Source organism: Rhinolophus sinicus, linkage group LG11 (assembly GCF_036562045.2).
Source record: "Rhinolophus sinicus isolate RSC01 linkage group LG11, ASM3656204v1, whole genome shotgun sequence".
Lineage (NCBI taxonomy): Eukaryota > Metazoa > Chordata > Mammalia > Chiroptera > Rhinolophidae > Rhinolophus > Rhinolophus sinicus.
In genome coordinates, this window is record NC_133760.1 from 68,051,664 (window position 1) to 68,066,765 (window position 15,102).

Here is a 15,102-nt window from a genome sequence, read left to right on the forward strand (position 1 = left end):
ATGCCCAAATTTCTGCAGAGGCAAATTATAAGCCTCTTTCCTTACCAAGAAAAATAAAGATGAATGACGTTTACACAAAGGACGCTCTGGTTCTGAGACTGAGCGTGGATCACAAGAACCTTTCCACTGAGGTCACTGCTGAGGCCAGACACACACAGCTAAGTGGTATTAGCAAATACTAAATATTACACTGGTTCTTTCAAAGCAACAGGAACCCCAAAGAATGGAAAGTCAAAAGGAAGGATTCAACAATTAAGGGAAAAGTTGAGCAGTAAGGGGCCAAGAGGCCAGGGGGTGAAAAGAAGGAAGTGGGGGTACAAACAAGGTGAGTGGGCATAATACGAGCCAACCAACAGCACCCGGTGGCTCTCAGACATTTCCTCGGCACACAGCACTTTGACAGTGGCCGTTGGCAGGCCTGATTCTAAAAACTGAGTTCTGATTGCGCCTTCTAAGGCAGAAAAATACATTTCTCTGGGCCAGCCACCCAAAGAAAGCAACAAAATGTGGTGGACAGAATACTGAAAACAGGGAATTTGTACAGCAAGCATCTGATTCTTGCTTATTACTTTCAAGTTATGAATTTGATCAATTCACAATTGGGGATGGCCCTAAGAACAGATGGGTAACTATTATCTTCTCCTAAAGTCTGAAGACTAATCCTCTTGTTAATATGCTGCATGCAGGTTAACCACAATTTCTCAAATTCTACCCTTCTCCCCCATCATAAAAAGAGTAAATAGGGTAAATATTTGAATACTAATTAATGATCTAAGCGACTGTTTCCTTTCATTAGAATTGGCATTAGAGTTGGTTAAAGTATCTGAGTGAAAATATTAAACCTGAAGCCTCCTAAGTCTTTAAAACTGAAAGATGTAGGTGATTTCAGTCGTTCTTTCACTGCATGCTTATTGATCACATCCTATGTGCCAGGTTTTATTCTCAACATGTTACTGCTAAATTACATCCAGTCTGTAATTTGGGTCAGTTTAAAACAATAAACTTTTAAAAAATAACTTTAAAGATCATTTTAAGTGTCAGAGTCTCTTAACAAAACAATCTAGGGCAGCTGGTTAGCTCAGTGGGTTAGAGCGCGATGCTCGTAATACCAGGGTTGCTGGTTCAATCCCCACATGGGCCACTGTGAGCTGCGCCCTCCACACAAGATTGAAACAACTACTTGACTTGGAGTTGATGGGTCCTGGAAAAACACACTTAAAATAAATTTAAAAATTTTTTAAAATAAAATAAATAAATAAATAATTTGACCATTTTTGTTGAAGACCAATGTTATTTAAAAGAACTCTTAGATATGGGCTCTTTATAGAGCTACCTGTGCCTGCAACTATCTGTAGTCCAGTGAGGTCTCTTCTGGAAAAATAGAAGACTGACTAGCTGAAATAAAATTGGAATTTTTTTAGGTAATGAAATCTTTGAACAACTGCATTTTGAAGACAGTGCACTTCTATTTATCTTATATTCTTCTAACCAGTAACCATCCAACAATAAGGCTTAAGTGTTTGTTTTCTTTCCTATTGTGTTATTTGAATTATGGGTGAAAGGCAAATTTGTCTATTTCTCTTTTTGAAAAGATGCTATGTATTTCTATAACTTCCCATTCTATCAAGAAGCAGATAGCCATTTGTCTGGGAAGCTGGCAAAGGTGGTGTTTCTCCATCGGGTAAATTAGACAAGACGCCTCCAAGGTCACGGCCAACTTGCTTTTCTAAGACCTCTACAACTAAAATCAGAACCTACAAATAGAATCACAGGAGGATGTTGTTAGCCTTGCCATTCTACTTGCTTACTTCCAACACTAACCACCCAAGTCAAACAAACTATCTAAAGCAGCTCAGCTGGAAGGTTATCAAAGAATCACAGGAAACTTGAACAAATTTTTCTGTTCCCCAAATACTTCCAGATGAACACAACTGTTTTATGCTTTATGGAGAACATTCTACTAAGTCTTTCAATGTCCTATTTCTGTTCAAACTCTATCCCATGAGCTTACTCTCCCTCTACTTAATCCAAAAGACCAGAACACCTAATATCCCATGAGTCATCTGGCCCAGCTAAACAACCGGCATGTGTGCACACATAAATGTATTTACTGAGTACACACTCTGTGCCAGAGCTAGGTTCTTTACATATATTATCTTTTTAACCTTACAAATAAAGTAACCTTTTTAAGGGGTAAGTAAGGGTCCACGAGGGGAGAGCGCCAGGATTCTAACCAACAGGCACACAACTCCAAGGGCTCCATAGTTTCCATTCAATCACAAAACATGTGGCTTGCAAAAAAACCACAAGCCCTAAACAAATCTTCCTTTCCTAAAGGGAGTCCCCATGATGGGAAGAAAAACCACAAATAGATAAAGGAAACAGAAGATACAATCGGAAATCTATAGCAATTCAATTAGCACTATGACCTAGAAACACAGCTGTTGAGTTCCACAGGCTGAGGGCCTAACTATGGGGAATAACGCTGTGCTGTACAACATACACCTAAGCCATGCCAGGAGAGCAGGCCCAGGAGGAAAGAAGGAAATGCAAGAGTGGCACGTGCCTCTACACCTGCATGCCCAAAGCACTTCCACCTACGTCAGCAGCCAACTGTCCTCCAGCCCCCACCACCCGTGCTCACACTGGCCTTCCACCAGATGGAAACTGACCTCTGAAGGAACTTTAGACTCAGAGAGAAATGCATCCTTTCCTCCTTGCTACTCACCTTTTCCAAGGTAGATCATGCCATACTCTCGCCCCTGGGGAGTCTTGTTTTCTATCGTGAAACAGACTTCCTTCCCAATCAGCTTCTTCCGAAGAAACTCTCGAGCAGGAAATGCCCAGGGCTGAAACACAGAGCAAATGCGTCACAGGAGAGCTGCCGAGTTCCCCACCACAATCAGCATTCAGGGTCATTCCTTTAGGACCCTGGCCCTGTACCAGGCCCCGAGGAGAACACAAAAATGAAAGGCACACAACGCAGGTCACACACTTAGGGAGCTCATGGAAAAGCAGGTCTAAGGGCTGGTTTCATGAGCACACAGGCCCTAAAATCAGGCCTCGTGGTTTGCCAGATGCTGGCGGTAGTACTTTTTTCCCCCATCACCATCTATTCAGAGCTACAGCTTACTTCGTGAATAATAATTGCCAATAATTTTATAGCACTTACCAGGTGCCAGCCACTACTCTAAATGCTTTATATTTATTAACCCACTCCCGAGTGGGAAGTCCAGGCTCCCGAAACTTGCCTAGCCAAAGGGAACTCATTAACTACCTCCATTTCTTTGCCTCTTTCCAGTTTACAAAGCACTTTCACTGACTATTATTAAACCAGCCTGAAACCTCCAGTTCAAGGCACTGTGGAGTAAGGACACAGTTCTGGTGCTGTTACTGCAGTGAGCCCCGTACTCAGGTAAGAGCCTCGCTGATGTCCTGTCCTCCACCTGGTTAAAGAACAGCCAACAGAGTGGAGAAGGGCAAGACGTATTCTCCCCAAGTGTCCTCTTCTCGTACTGCTCTAGTCTGCAACTACACCAGGGGGACCCTATACAGGTCCCAGAATCTTCGGGAAGACACAAGTAACAGGCCGTGGGAAGGGGTCACTTCGACACTGGCACAGGGAGTCAGCCACACAGCCACACAATGTGAAGCAGAGTCTCCAGTGACTTCAAGATACCGGGCAAAGGGATGGTTTTGCCATCCCCAGACCACCACTCCTAGGATGGTACAGACAAAGCTAGACGTCACCTCTGAAGCAGGCAGTCCTGTCACCGTCGGTCCACCACAGTCACTTGGATTTACAGTCTGGACCTAGCTCAGTGCCCCAAGTTCCCTTAGAAAAGAAATGCGGAAGAAGGGGTAAGAGTTCAAGGAGTATATGATGAGCAGGAGCGCATGTGCAGAAAAAATGCAAAGTATAAACGGGAAAGGGGTGTCCAATGGGCATACACTGCTTATTACAATCTCGTGGCGCCACACACCATGAAGGCACAACAGCACGCCCATGGCCTGAAAAGGAACCCTCTGCTGACCTTTTCAGCCCATGAAGATGACTCTATGGGGTTATCCAACACACTTTTCTAGAAGGAAAACATCCATACGACTTTCCAGAAACCAGAAGCCAAGCAATGTACTGGGCTGTGTTCACAGAACCAGTCCGGTTGTATAACACGAACTGTGGATGGTTCTGGGAGAACTGATCGTGAGTAAGTGCTCTCGGACACACAAACACAAGCTCAAACCCTCTCACCTACTGCTCTCTCCTCAAGGCACCAACGAGCAGAGTCAACAATTCAATGGCAACAGAGCTCACCACATTTTTATGGCCCTTGCCCTACTCCTAAAAAATGAAAACGGATACTTATCACCAAAGTCTAATGATTGATAAATGAACCCAACTATCAAACAAGCACAGAAACTCTACTGAATCAAGTAACACAGGCTCCTATGATTTGTATTAACTTAGTGATTTCTAAAAACACCCAACTATAGATCTAATGCTTAGGATTTAATCCTGCGTGCCACACTACTATCTAACATTCAGTAACACACTGCCTTCCTAAACACTTGGGAAAGTTCTGGTAAGACAAGTACTCCTAAAGGAAGCCAAGACTTTGGTAAAAATTCATTTATCAAGGGTCAGTTCACAAGGAAATATCTAGCCGCTGTGGGAAAACCTCCAATTATCTACCAGCAAGGCAGAATTACTAGAAGCTTTTAAAGCCTTCTAAAGGAGTACTCTTCTCTGAGGACCTTAATTTTACAGCTGGTCAGTCACTGGGCCATAAGAGAAAGTCACACTGGAAGTCTTGAAGAGGACATACACCTAATCCTATTTTTTTTTAAAAATCTAGTTTCTGTCATCTTCCTTTCTTAAACTCACCTTCCCAAGTTGTATCCCACCAAGAGTTGGGCAAATTCATTCACTGGATAAGATATTACATGAAGAGAGGCACCTGGGAGACTCAGGAAAGGGACTGATGCCTTCCTGCCTCACAAGGGCAGCGGAGAACTCTGGGAGAGACTGTGTACAAACATCCACACCAACGGCGACCAGCAGGCCCCCTAAGGGGGAGCGAGGGCTATTCCAACAGAGCCTCTCAGGAAACTCTGCTGAAAGCATTTATCAAACAAGGTCCAGCATGGCCGAACAGGAAGACTAACTGCTCAAATGATGTCCCAGAGTGCCATCTAAGAAGCAAATGGCCCTTAAGTAGTTGGGACGCAAAAGTCCCTCTTCCCTTTAGAACTGCCTCTTCCCAACAGTAGCAGAGCTAGCAGCTTGCTCTCTGCTCCCAGACCCAAGTGAGGTTCTGATGTCTACCGTGATGAAACGGAATTTTTAATTCCAATCTTTTCTTTGGACCAGACAGACTCCAGAATTACTGGAACAAGATGAAACCCCAAAGCAATGCATGAGTAAAACCGTAGCGCTAACCACTTTTGTGCCTGGCCCAATGTTCAATACCACTTGTCCCTCTTTCTCTTCTCATCATTCCACTTCATCACCTGTATATGCAACTAATCCCTCTGTACCCCCACCGCCCCACCACCCCAATTCTCAAAAGTTCCACTGAACACAGGACTGTGACATTCATTTCTATATTTCTCATGAAACCAGCAGAGCCTCACACGTAACAGGAGCTCAGTGACTCCATGGGAAATAAACATATAATTCCACAGTGCCCACCAGTGCAGGATCTAGGCTGTCTGGAGTAGCTGGGCAATGCTGGGGATTATAGCCTGCGACAGGGCAGCGTCGGCTGGGGACACACCATGGGAATGCTTCTATTGCCACAGGACTTAGGAGACAGCTCAGTTTCTGTGGAAGAAGCTATCGGGAGGGAAGGCAGAGAATAAGTAAGTGAATGACATTTGGGACAGTGAAACAGGGGAAGCAAATGAACACTAATGTCCCTGACTCTATTTAAATGTGAAAAGACCTGACCATATGCTCACAAACAATGCTGTGACCAACGGAAAGCCAGAGAGAAAGGGTAGTGCCACATTGCAAAACCCACTGATCCCCAAAGCAGAGATGCTCAGCATCTCCTCATTATTCACGTCAGTGTTTATTCACTGCATACCTGCTACGCGTCAGGCACTGACTAGGCATCAGATGAGAGCAAAGGTCCCTCCTCTCGAGGAGCTTACGCTCTAGTAGAGCAAGACACATACATATGGAATGAAAATGTTATGAATGCTATGACAGCACGAAAATGGGACGATGAAAGGAGATGTCAGACGTGACTTCTCAGGAGGCAGACTCTTCAGAGGCAGGTGCCCAGGGCACAGGTGGAGAAGGGGCTCCTAACGGAGTGAGCAGCCTGGGCTAAGACACCAGCAGGCGGGACTCAAGAGGCTCTGAGAAGATCCGAGTTCTTCAGCTTGGCTGGAACTTAGCCTCCCAGAGCGGGGTCAGTAAGAGAAGACTACAAGGCAACTACAAATGGGCTTCAACCCCAGACTACGGCATTTAGATGCATCACAGAGGAAAGGAGGAACTCCAGAAGTGTCTGGGAAGGACACTGAGCAAGGCACTCAACAAAACTATGTTTCAAAAAGATGTGGGAGCATATAGAGAAAGGAGTAGAAGGAAGGAGACTGAAGGCAGAGACTATTATTGCACGATTCCAAGCACACCATCAGACCTGAACAAAGGACCACAGGAGTAGTATTGAAGTTTCAAGGTTGGAGTAGAGAGGTTTTAAGGAGGCAGAATCTCCAGGTCTCGATAAAGGCCTGGGAGTTGGGGGCGAGGGAAGGGGCTGAAATAAGAGCAAGGGAAATCAGGTTTCTGATGTGGGTTACCAGTTGGCATCACTGACGTGAGCCAGAGCAGCTTCAAGGGCCTGGTACAGGGAAACCCAGATCACAGCAGGACAAGGAGAGACTGGATTATTAGGACAGAGAACTAGTGACTACGGCTGAGAAAGAGTGAAATCTACAGCTATCGATCAAATACTTCATGTCACAGGGACGTATGAAGAGTTACCAGGAGAAACGTAGTGAGACTGAGTTGCTCTGCAAGAAACAAAAAGCATTAGATTGTATAAATACATGAAACTTTAACGAGAAGTGGCATCAGATTACATGGTATGCTTTCAGCTGGGATAGTTCTGGTAAGATTTTATTATACTGTTACGTAGGATACAGTTAAGATATTTTAGAACAAGCTCCAACCGGCCTTGTGTTTCTCTGCCCTAGATTCTCATCCACAAAACAGGAAATTAAAACCCTTCCTTCCTAGAGCTACACTGCTTCTTCCTTCTGGGGAAATGAACTTGCTCAGCTCTAGCCTGCCAGGGTTAACACTCTTCTCCTCTCAGAAGCGGTCAAGCTGTTACATGACACACAAATGAAAGGAGAAGAACTATTCAAAATGTTGGTCAAGGAAAGCACTTTGCGCCCAAAATTTGAAAAGTGCTGAGGTTTACTCTTTGGTGTCTGGTCTAACAGTACTAGCAGTATTTGTAGCAGTAGAAATTAACAAATAACACTCGTGATTACCGCAAGTAAGATTAAGTACTTTGTAAAGCACGTAGGCATGTGCTAAGCCCTTCACAATTATTCCCAATACTTGTGCTCACTGAGGGAGGACCAATGAAAAAGAACTGATTTTGATCTATTTCGTCATTATCTCAAGAATCTGATTGCTGCTGAAAGCGGAATTTGGGGTGATTTTTCTCTATTTTCTATAACACTGCTTCACTGTCTTCTCAATTCAAACAAACTACCCTTCATTACAGATGGAAAAAACTGAACGCTTTCCTTAAGTAAGAGATCCCGGGGCTGCTTTTTCTTCTTCACGTCTGTCTCAGGGAACAGAGGAAAGCTGAGGTTCCAGCTTGCTCAACAACCATCAAGCTGGGGCAAAGCACAAATCATTAGGATCCAGAAATTTCGTTTCTGATGGCCAAAGCACAGCTAAAGGAGAGACGAGAGCTCATGTTTCAAACTATAGGACTCAGCAGCTGCCTGAAGAGGCAGGACCGGAAGGAGTCCGAGGCAGACCACAGAGAAGGCCAGGAGGCAGGACGTCAGAGGTGGGGGACGGGGTCGGAGGGATGGTGGAGAGAGAGCCCAGCAGCTTCTCAAATTGCCGTAATGCAACGGTTCTTGACTACTGTTGGGCCACAGCTTGCCCGGAGAAACTGTTAAAAGCTCCCTCCCTTAAACGCATGTTTACATACAGCTGTGCAAACAACTGCATGGGATTCCAACACCGTAATGGGTACGTGGATCCCAGATTAAGAACCTGTAATGAAGCACAGGCTTAGAATGTGTAGTCTGCTACCTCAGGAAAGTGAGAGTGGCTGCTTGTACAGCCAGTAAATATCCCTGGAAGGAGACGTACGGCAATAGTAACATCAGCAGTCCTTGGGGAGAAGGACTAGATTTTTCACTGAACATCCTTCTGAATTTTGAATGTACGCGGAGATTCAAGCATAAATTAATAAAAGAGCTCTGCCATAACCAATGCCAACTTCAAATGACCGACACTACCCTGGAAATGTTCTAACCTGTTCCAGGAGGAGTGAAAATGCTGACAAGCCTGAAGAGGCTCTGAGCCTAGGAAAGGGGATAAGGAAGCGCCCCGAGACGGGGGTACTGCCCAGGAGTGGACATACAAACGACGCGAGACCCTGTGGGAACGTCCAACATCACCAGTCCTATCATTTCGAAACACTCACAAGATCCAGAAAAGAAAGAGTAGACCAGCTTCGTGGCACTCGAGGAGCAGATTGGGCTGTAACCTGGGTCCACAGCCTCAGGGAGGCCTCCAGAAACACCTACCTCATCAGGGGTATCTTTTGCATCCGGTTGTGTTGCAGCTGCCCGGCGGGCGAGGTTTCCAGCTCGAATGTTGCTGAGGTTGATCTGTCTCTCGGGAGGAGGCCCACCGCGAGGCTGCCCTCGGACAATGATGGCACATCCTGAGAGAACCTGAGTGTGGGAGGGAGACAGAAGAGGAAGTTAGCAGTCTAGAGATGATGCACCATAACGTGGATTGTTCAGTACTGAATCCCGACATCTGAAACGGTAGATGCCACCTTGTAGGCAGTGACTACATGAAAGGGGTTGTTTTTCATTTTACCAGAGAAAGACCCACTGAAAACCTTGGGCTAGACTATGAAATGATCGACCCAGAAACATAAGTAGGAATTAATCAAATGAGAAAAAAGTCATAAAATCAACTGGGTGAACAGCACGTGAGAGTGGAGGTTAATAACCTTTGTAATCTCATCCCAGCAATCACCACTCCCTGGGTTCTTTTCAATTATTAGGAAGGCAGTGTCTCCAACCACACATTCCACTCCAGGGCAGATGCCAGCAATGGAAGGCCTAAGGAAAGGGGAAACTGGAGGAAGAAGTCCCTGCACACGCCCTGGAAAGAGCTGCGTAAGAGCAGGGCAGCCAGAGACCAGTGCTCAGTCTGAGCTAAGAGAGAAAACAGAAGGAATCTAGAAAACCCATGCTCTCGGTGAGTGAAACAGAAGAATCTACGGAGCACTTCAAGATTCCCAAACACAGTAGCTCCTTTCCTCTCTCTAATCAAAGGCTCCAGGTGTAGAACCCACATGCAAATGTGCAAAGAGCTCTGAAGCTCACGGGTACTGAACTTTTAAACATCTGCAGGGGAGAAGATGGATTTCAAGTGGAAGAAGAGAAGGAAGGGCGTAAAGAAAAAATGACAAACATCACCAAGCTCTTCAAGTTGTCTTTGCTCAGTGAGGCACGATTTAATGAGCAGGTGGGCCGAGCCTGGCTTCACCAGACCCGAAAGACTCAATTCCATGTTTCAAACAAGAAAAGCTAATAGTACTTGGAAATTTTAAGAAATGTACCTATTACTGCCTGTTACTAAATTTGAATAAACTTCTGCAAAGAGAAAAAAACACAGAAAACAAAAAAAGCTGCTGACAAGTTAGTAGATAGAAGGTAGTGAGTTGCTGTCAAGATAGAGCCCTGAGGTAGACAAGACCCTGGAGTTCTCTTGAGAAAGAACCGTTCTCGAAAAGGAAGCTGAATCAAAGAAGAAAGGCGGGAGTATGCAGGGAAGCCACTTCTATACACGCCTGCTGAGCTGACAATCCTCCTTCAGCTCTCCATCTTAACTAACACGGTAAGTTGCGAGACATGAATATACATATGGAAGTGCATTTAAACATATGTGCATGTTAAAGAATAAACTGGGTCACCCCCACCCAAGTGAAGAACTAAAACACAGCCAGAACCTTGGGTTCCCTCTGTGCCCCCTCCTTCTCCCACCTGCCACCATCATCCTGACCAATGTGACAATCCCTCTCTTGGTTTCTGTACAGTTTTGTCAGCTAAGTATACATCGCTACGCAACATGGTTTCGTTTCACCTACTTCTGAACTCTACATAAACTAAGTCTCCTGCATGTACCCATCAGTGACTTGCTTCTTTTGCCCATTGGGTTTGACGAAGGTTTTTGGTAAAAATCATTCATGTTGATGTAAAACCCTAGTTCATACACTTTCACAGTCATATGGTGTTCCTTTGTATGAATCTACCACAATTCACTTACCCATTCTACCACCTTTTTACAGAAACTGTCCAACAAATACACACATTCCAGTTTTTTAAAAATAGTGCTCTGGTTAATGTCTCAGTAACCCAATACCTTCAGCACGCAGACCTTGATCTAAATAAACGCCCTCTCCCTGGCTACACCATGACACACATAATAAAAGACTGTCTTCCTTACCAGTTATGAGTCATGCTCTTCATTTTTATCCTTTCTGATCAACTGAGACCAGCAATTAAACCGTACAGCTTCCAACCCAACAGCCTTGCTAACAGCCTCTCCCAAGAACGCACGCCCTGGGCAACGTCCCAGAGAACTGACACTCTAAAAAGACAAGCTCGCAAACAAAGCGAAGCCAGGAAAGAACAGGTATAGGAGGGAAGAGGGTGCTTGACGATCCTGCAATGAGAAGGGCCAAAGGAAGAAAATGAGCTTGGATCTGATTCAGTGATAGTTAATTCTTCACGAACAGCAGAAACAAGAACACATTGTAGAATACCTGCCTGCACTTGAACCATTCATGCACAGGTTCCAAACAGGACTAAGGAGAGCCCAGCTCCTGATAGCCGAAAAACCAGGGCGTCTGTCTCCAATGCCTGCTCCTCAGTTGTAGTGAAATCTTCACAAAACTAAGGCACTGCTGGGACAGCTAGTACCTCTCTTGGTAAGCCCAGTTGGGACAGCTACAGCCCCTTTCCAAGAAAACTCACCTTAGCTGATCAAGGTAAACTCTGACAAGTAATCACTGACCCAGGCTAGGAAACAATCCTTATTTCTCAAGTCTGACAACGGCCACTTGAAAGCTTGAGAACAGAATGACTGATGAGAGGAGCCCCTCATTTCCCCCTAAATATCAGAAAGGTGTTACCTCGAATGGCTCTACCTAGTATACTACGTCCCTGGGGGACAATGGGTCTGTAACTATTATCCTGGCTCCATTAAGGGCTTTGGCAAACAACCTGCACACAGGAATTTTGCAAAGCTTCCTTTGACACCCTCCCCCCTCTCCCAATGCTTTCCTAAAAACTGTCACCAGAACTTCTTTACATGATTGCACCAAATAACACCATTCAGACAATACTCAAGGCTCAAATGAATACTGGAGGTGACTTTTACTTTATCAGCTGTTCTATACCCTTCATACCACTGAACATACAAAATCGAGCAGCAGTCACCAATTCAACTTCCTGAGCAACAAGAAAAGTCACTCATGTGGCAGATACTGCGATTCCTATTCCCCCAGGAGGAAAGAACGGACGCATGTCCCTCTTTCCTCTGCAGCTTTCTCCCTCTCATTTGGCCGTAGCCTTGGCAAGAGTAGGAAGAGACTGTCTGCAGACTGTTACAGAAGGAGGAGAGGCCTGTCTATAAGGGAAGAACAAGTTTGCTTCCTACTATTTATAGGAACTGCAATAGTTCAGAAACACACTCCTTCCTGCTTTCTCCATTTCATCTTCCAGGTACTGTTAAGTTACCTCTACCTGCTCTGCTTGTCAACAGTTCTTTACTCAAGTTCTTCCTCCAAAAAGTTTTAATGACCTTCTCTTATCGAAGGTTCCCCACCAAGTAAAACCAAGAAGAAATTGCTTCTGGGGGTAAAAAAATGCTTAAATGTCTTTAAGTAAAATAGGAAAAAGAACAAGTGTCTATATATCAAACTTATGTCACATATGGCAAAACAAGACATTTTTCCTCCATGAAAGACCTAAGTTGATTATTTTTATAGTTTTATTCAGTGATTGATTCATTTATCATTTATTAATTCAACAAAAATTTGTTGAGTGCCTACTATGTGCCAGGCATTGTTCTAGGCAAGTGGCAGCCTTCAGTGAAATAAAGCAGACATTCCAGTGGGCAAGACAAACAATTAACGTACAAGGTAAAATATATCGTTTGTTTATCAGAATTTTAATTTCAGGAGAATATGAAGATTGAGAAGAAATTGTCACGGGTAATTGTTCTGCCAAAGCTGTACTGATTCATGTTGCAAACTTGATGTGGTAATTAGCCTTAATTGCTAATTTATAGGGCATAGAAATCAAGTCATATGGTAGCTGCTTTATCCAATTATATTAATAAAATGACATATTCTAGAAAACCGGTCTTAGCTCTACCTGACACAGCAGGAGGTTTATGAAAACAGCTATCACAATGAGTCAGTTTGACTCAAGCCATGGATTAGACATTCTCAGCCTTGTCAATACAGGTTGCAGAGAGACACAGCATGATTCAGAGGACCTGGCTTCAGGACACAAGTCTGATGGTGACAAACGCGGAAACAAGCCAGCTGAGAAGGAAAATGGGGACTCAAACTGTTCAAACCCACTTATAGGTTTACTAGGAGACTTACCTACAGTGAAACACGTCATGGGCGGCCACTAAAATGTTGCCCAGCAACAGGAACACCACAGCAGAACTTCACTAGATCCTGATAAATGATGTGGTGTGTTTAATTATTAAAACTCCAGACCACAGAAATCAGAAGACAGAATAATTCTTACACAAAAACCTAGCCACACTATACTTAGGGCAAAGAAAGTGAGGTACAGAAATCCATAAGCATGTCAATAAAGCCAGTATTTTTATCACAGCCCAAGAGGAAAAATAATCTTGTCCTGAAAATGGAATCGTATTAGCTGGGATCATCTTATTTGCTCTGCAAGGACGACTGGTTTAACAGGTACATCAACCTGTTAAGATGTAACAGGTATATCTTAGCAATATCTGCCAATATGAAGACCCAATATAAAGAATGAGTACAGTCATCTAATGAACACTGAAATGTCACAAAAAGGCCCAAAGTAAACCCACACATTTATAGTCAGTTGAATTTCAACAGGGGTGCCAAGATAATTCAATGAGGAAAGAATAATCTTTTCATCAAAAATTGGAAACTTGGTATCCCTGTGCAAAAGAACGAAGTTAATTTTTGGATATGGTGTGAGGTAGAGGCGAACTCAGAAAGGCTCAGAGACCTAAATGTGAGAGTTAAAACTCTGTGAAGAAAACATAGGTGTAAATCTTTGTGAGCACAGATGAGGCAATGATTTCTATATGACTCCATCATAGGAAGTACAGGCAACCAAAAAAGATAAATTGGACCTCATCAAAATTAAAGACATTGTGCTTCAATGGACACTCCCTTTCAAGAAAATGAAAAGACAAGAGCATATATCGAAGAGTCTAGTATTTAATATTTAAAGAACTACTAAAACTCAACAATTAAAAGACAACCCAACTGAAAAATGGACAGAGGATTTGAAAAGACATTTATCCAAAAAAGATATACGAATGGCCAACAGCACATGAAAACCCGTTCCTCATCATTCACTAGTCAGAGGGAAATGCAAATCAAAGCCCCATGACGTGCCACTTTACAGTCCCTAGGACGCCTATGGTCAGTAAGACAGACGGTAACAAGCATTGGCAAGGAGGTGGAGCAACTGGAAGCCTCATACATGGCTGGTGACACTGTCACTTTGGAAAACAGTTGGTTACCTTATCACCCAGCAATTCTATTCTTGGGTATATACCCAAGAAAAATACAACATCATGTCCACCCAAAATCTGAGATACAAATATTTATTGCAACACTGTTCATAATCACCAAAGAGTGGAAACAATCCAAATGTCCATCAAGTGATGTGTAGATAAATAAAATGTGATATATTCACACAACAGAATTACTCAGAAATTAAAAAGAAATGAAGTCCTGACTGATGCTCCAACATGGGTGAACCTTGAAAACATTATGCTAAGTGAAAGAAGCCAGACAGAAAAAGCCACACGCTGAGTGATTCCATGTATCTGAACTGTCCAGAACAGACAAATCCATAGAGACAGAAAATAGATTAGTGGTTCCCAAAGGCTGAAGGGAGGGGAGAATAAGAAGTGACTGTTAATGGGTACCGGCTTTCTTTTTCTTTTGCATATCAATCAAAATATTCTGGAATTAGACAGTGGTGATAGTTGTGTGAATACAGTAAAAAACACTGAAATGTATACTTTAAGAGGGTGATTTTTATGGTATGTGAATTTACTTCAATTTTTAAAAATTTTAAGATCTAATATAGAAGTACAAATACATGGAGACATAAAAAGGTATATTTCACTAAAGAGGATTTCCATATCTTGCAGGAAGATTAGATGCTTTGCTGAACAACATGAAAAAAAATTTTTTTCAAAGGTAGCCGACTCAGAACCACAAGTCAGGCATGGTGATTCACCACAGGAAAGGAGGTTACTGTAAACTTTCATGTCCTCTCGAAATAACAAGATAGAAGTCACAGGAAGGAAGCAGAACTTCAGTGAGATCTACACAACTCTTAAAAGGATGAAACTAATACAAGCGTTTTCTGAGAAATAATACGCAAGTAGAATGAAATCCTTTCCCTGTGTGGCACCTAAGAGAACCAAGGAAGTCCTCGGGCTGAAAGGTCCCCAGTGCCATCTGGAAGCCAGCGACTGCCACAAGCCCAAGGCTGCACGTTTGGGGTTGTCAGAGTGACAAAGCAGCAGACCAGGGACTCTTCTCTGGACAAGGT

The 15,102-nt window shown here is 43.6% G+C and overlaps 1 protein-coding gene across 1 annotated transcript in view; it reads right to left on the minus strand.

Moving 5' to 3' along the window:
• SND1 (staphylococcal nuclease and tudor domain containing 1) overlaps positions 1-15,102 on the minus strand; it is a 413,670-nt gene that overhangs the window by 364,931 nt on the left and 33,637 nt on the right. The window contains exons 2-3 of the mRNA XM_074315643.1: positions 8,800-8,949; positions 2,729-2,849 (exon numbers count right to left, since the gene is read on the minus strand). Coding sequence (XP_074171744.1) covers positions 2,729-2,849; positions 8,800-8,949 — 271 coding nt within the window. The remainder of the gene's footprint in view (positions 1-2,728; positions 2,850-8,799; positions 8,950-15,102) is intronic.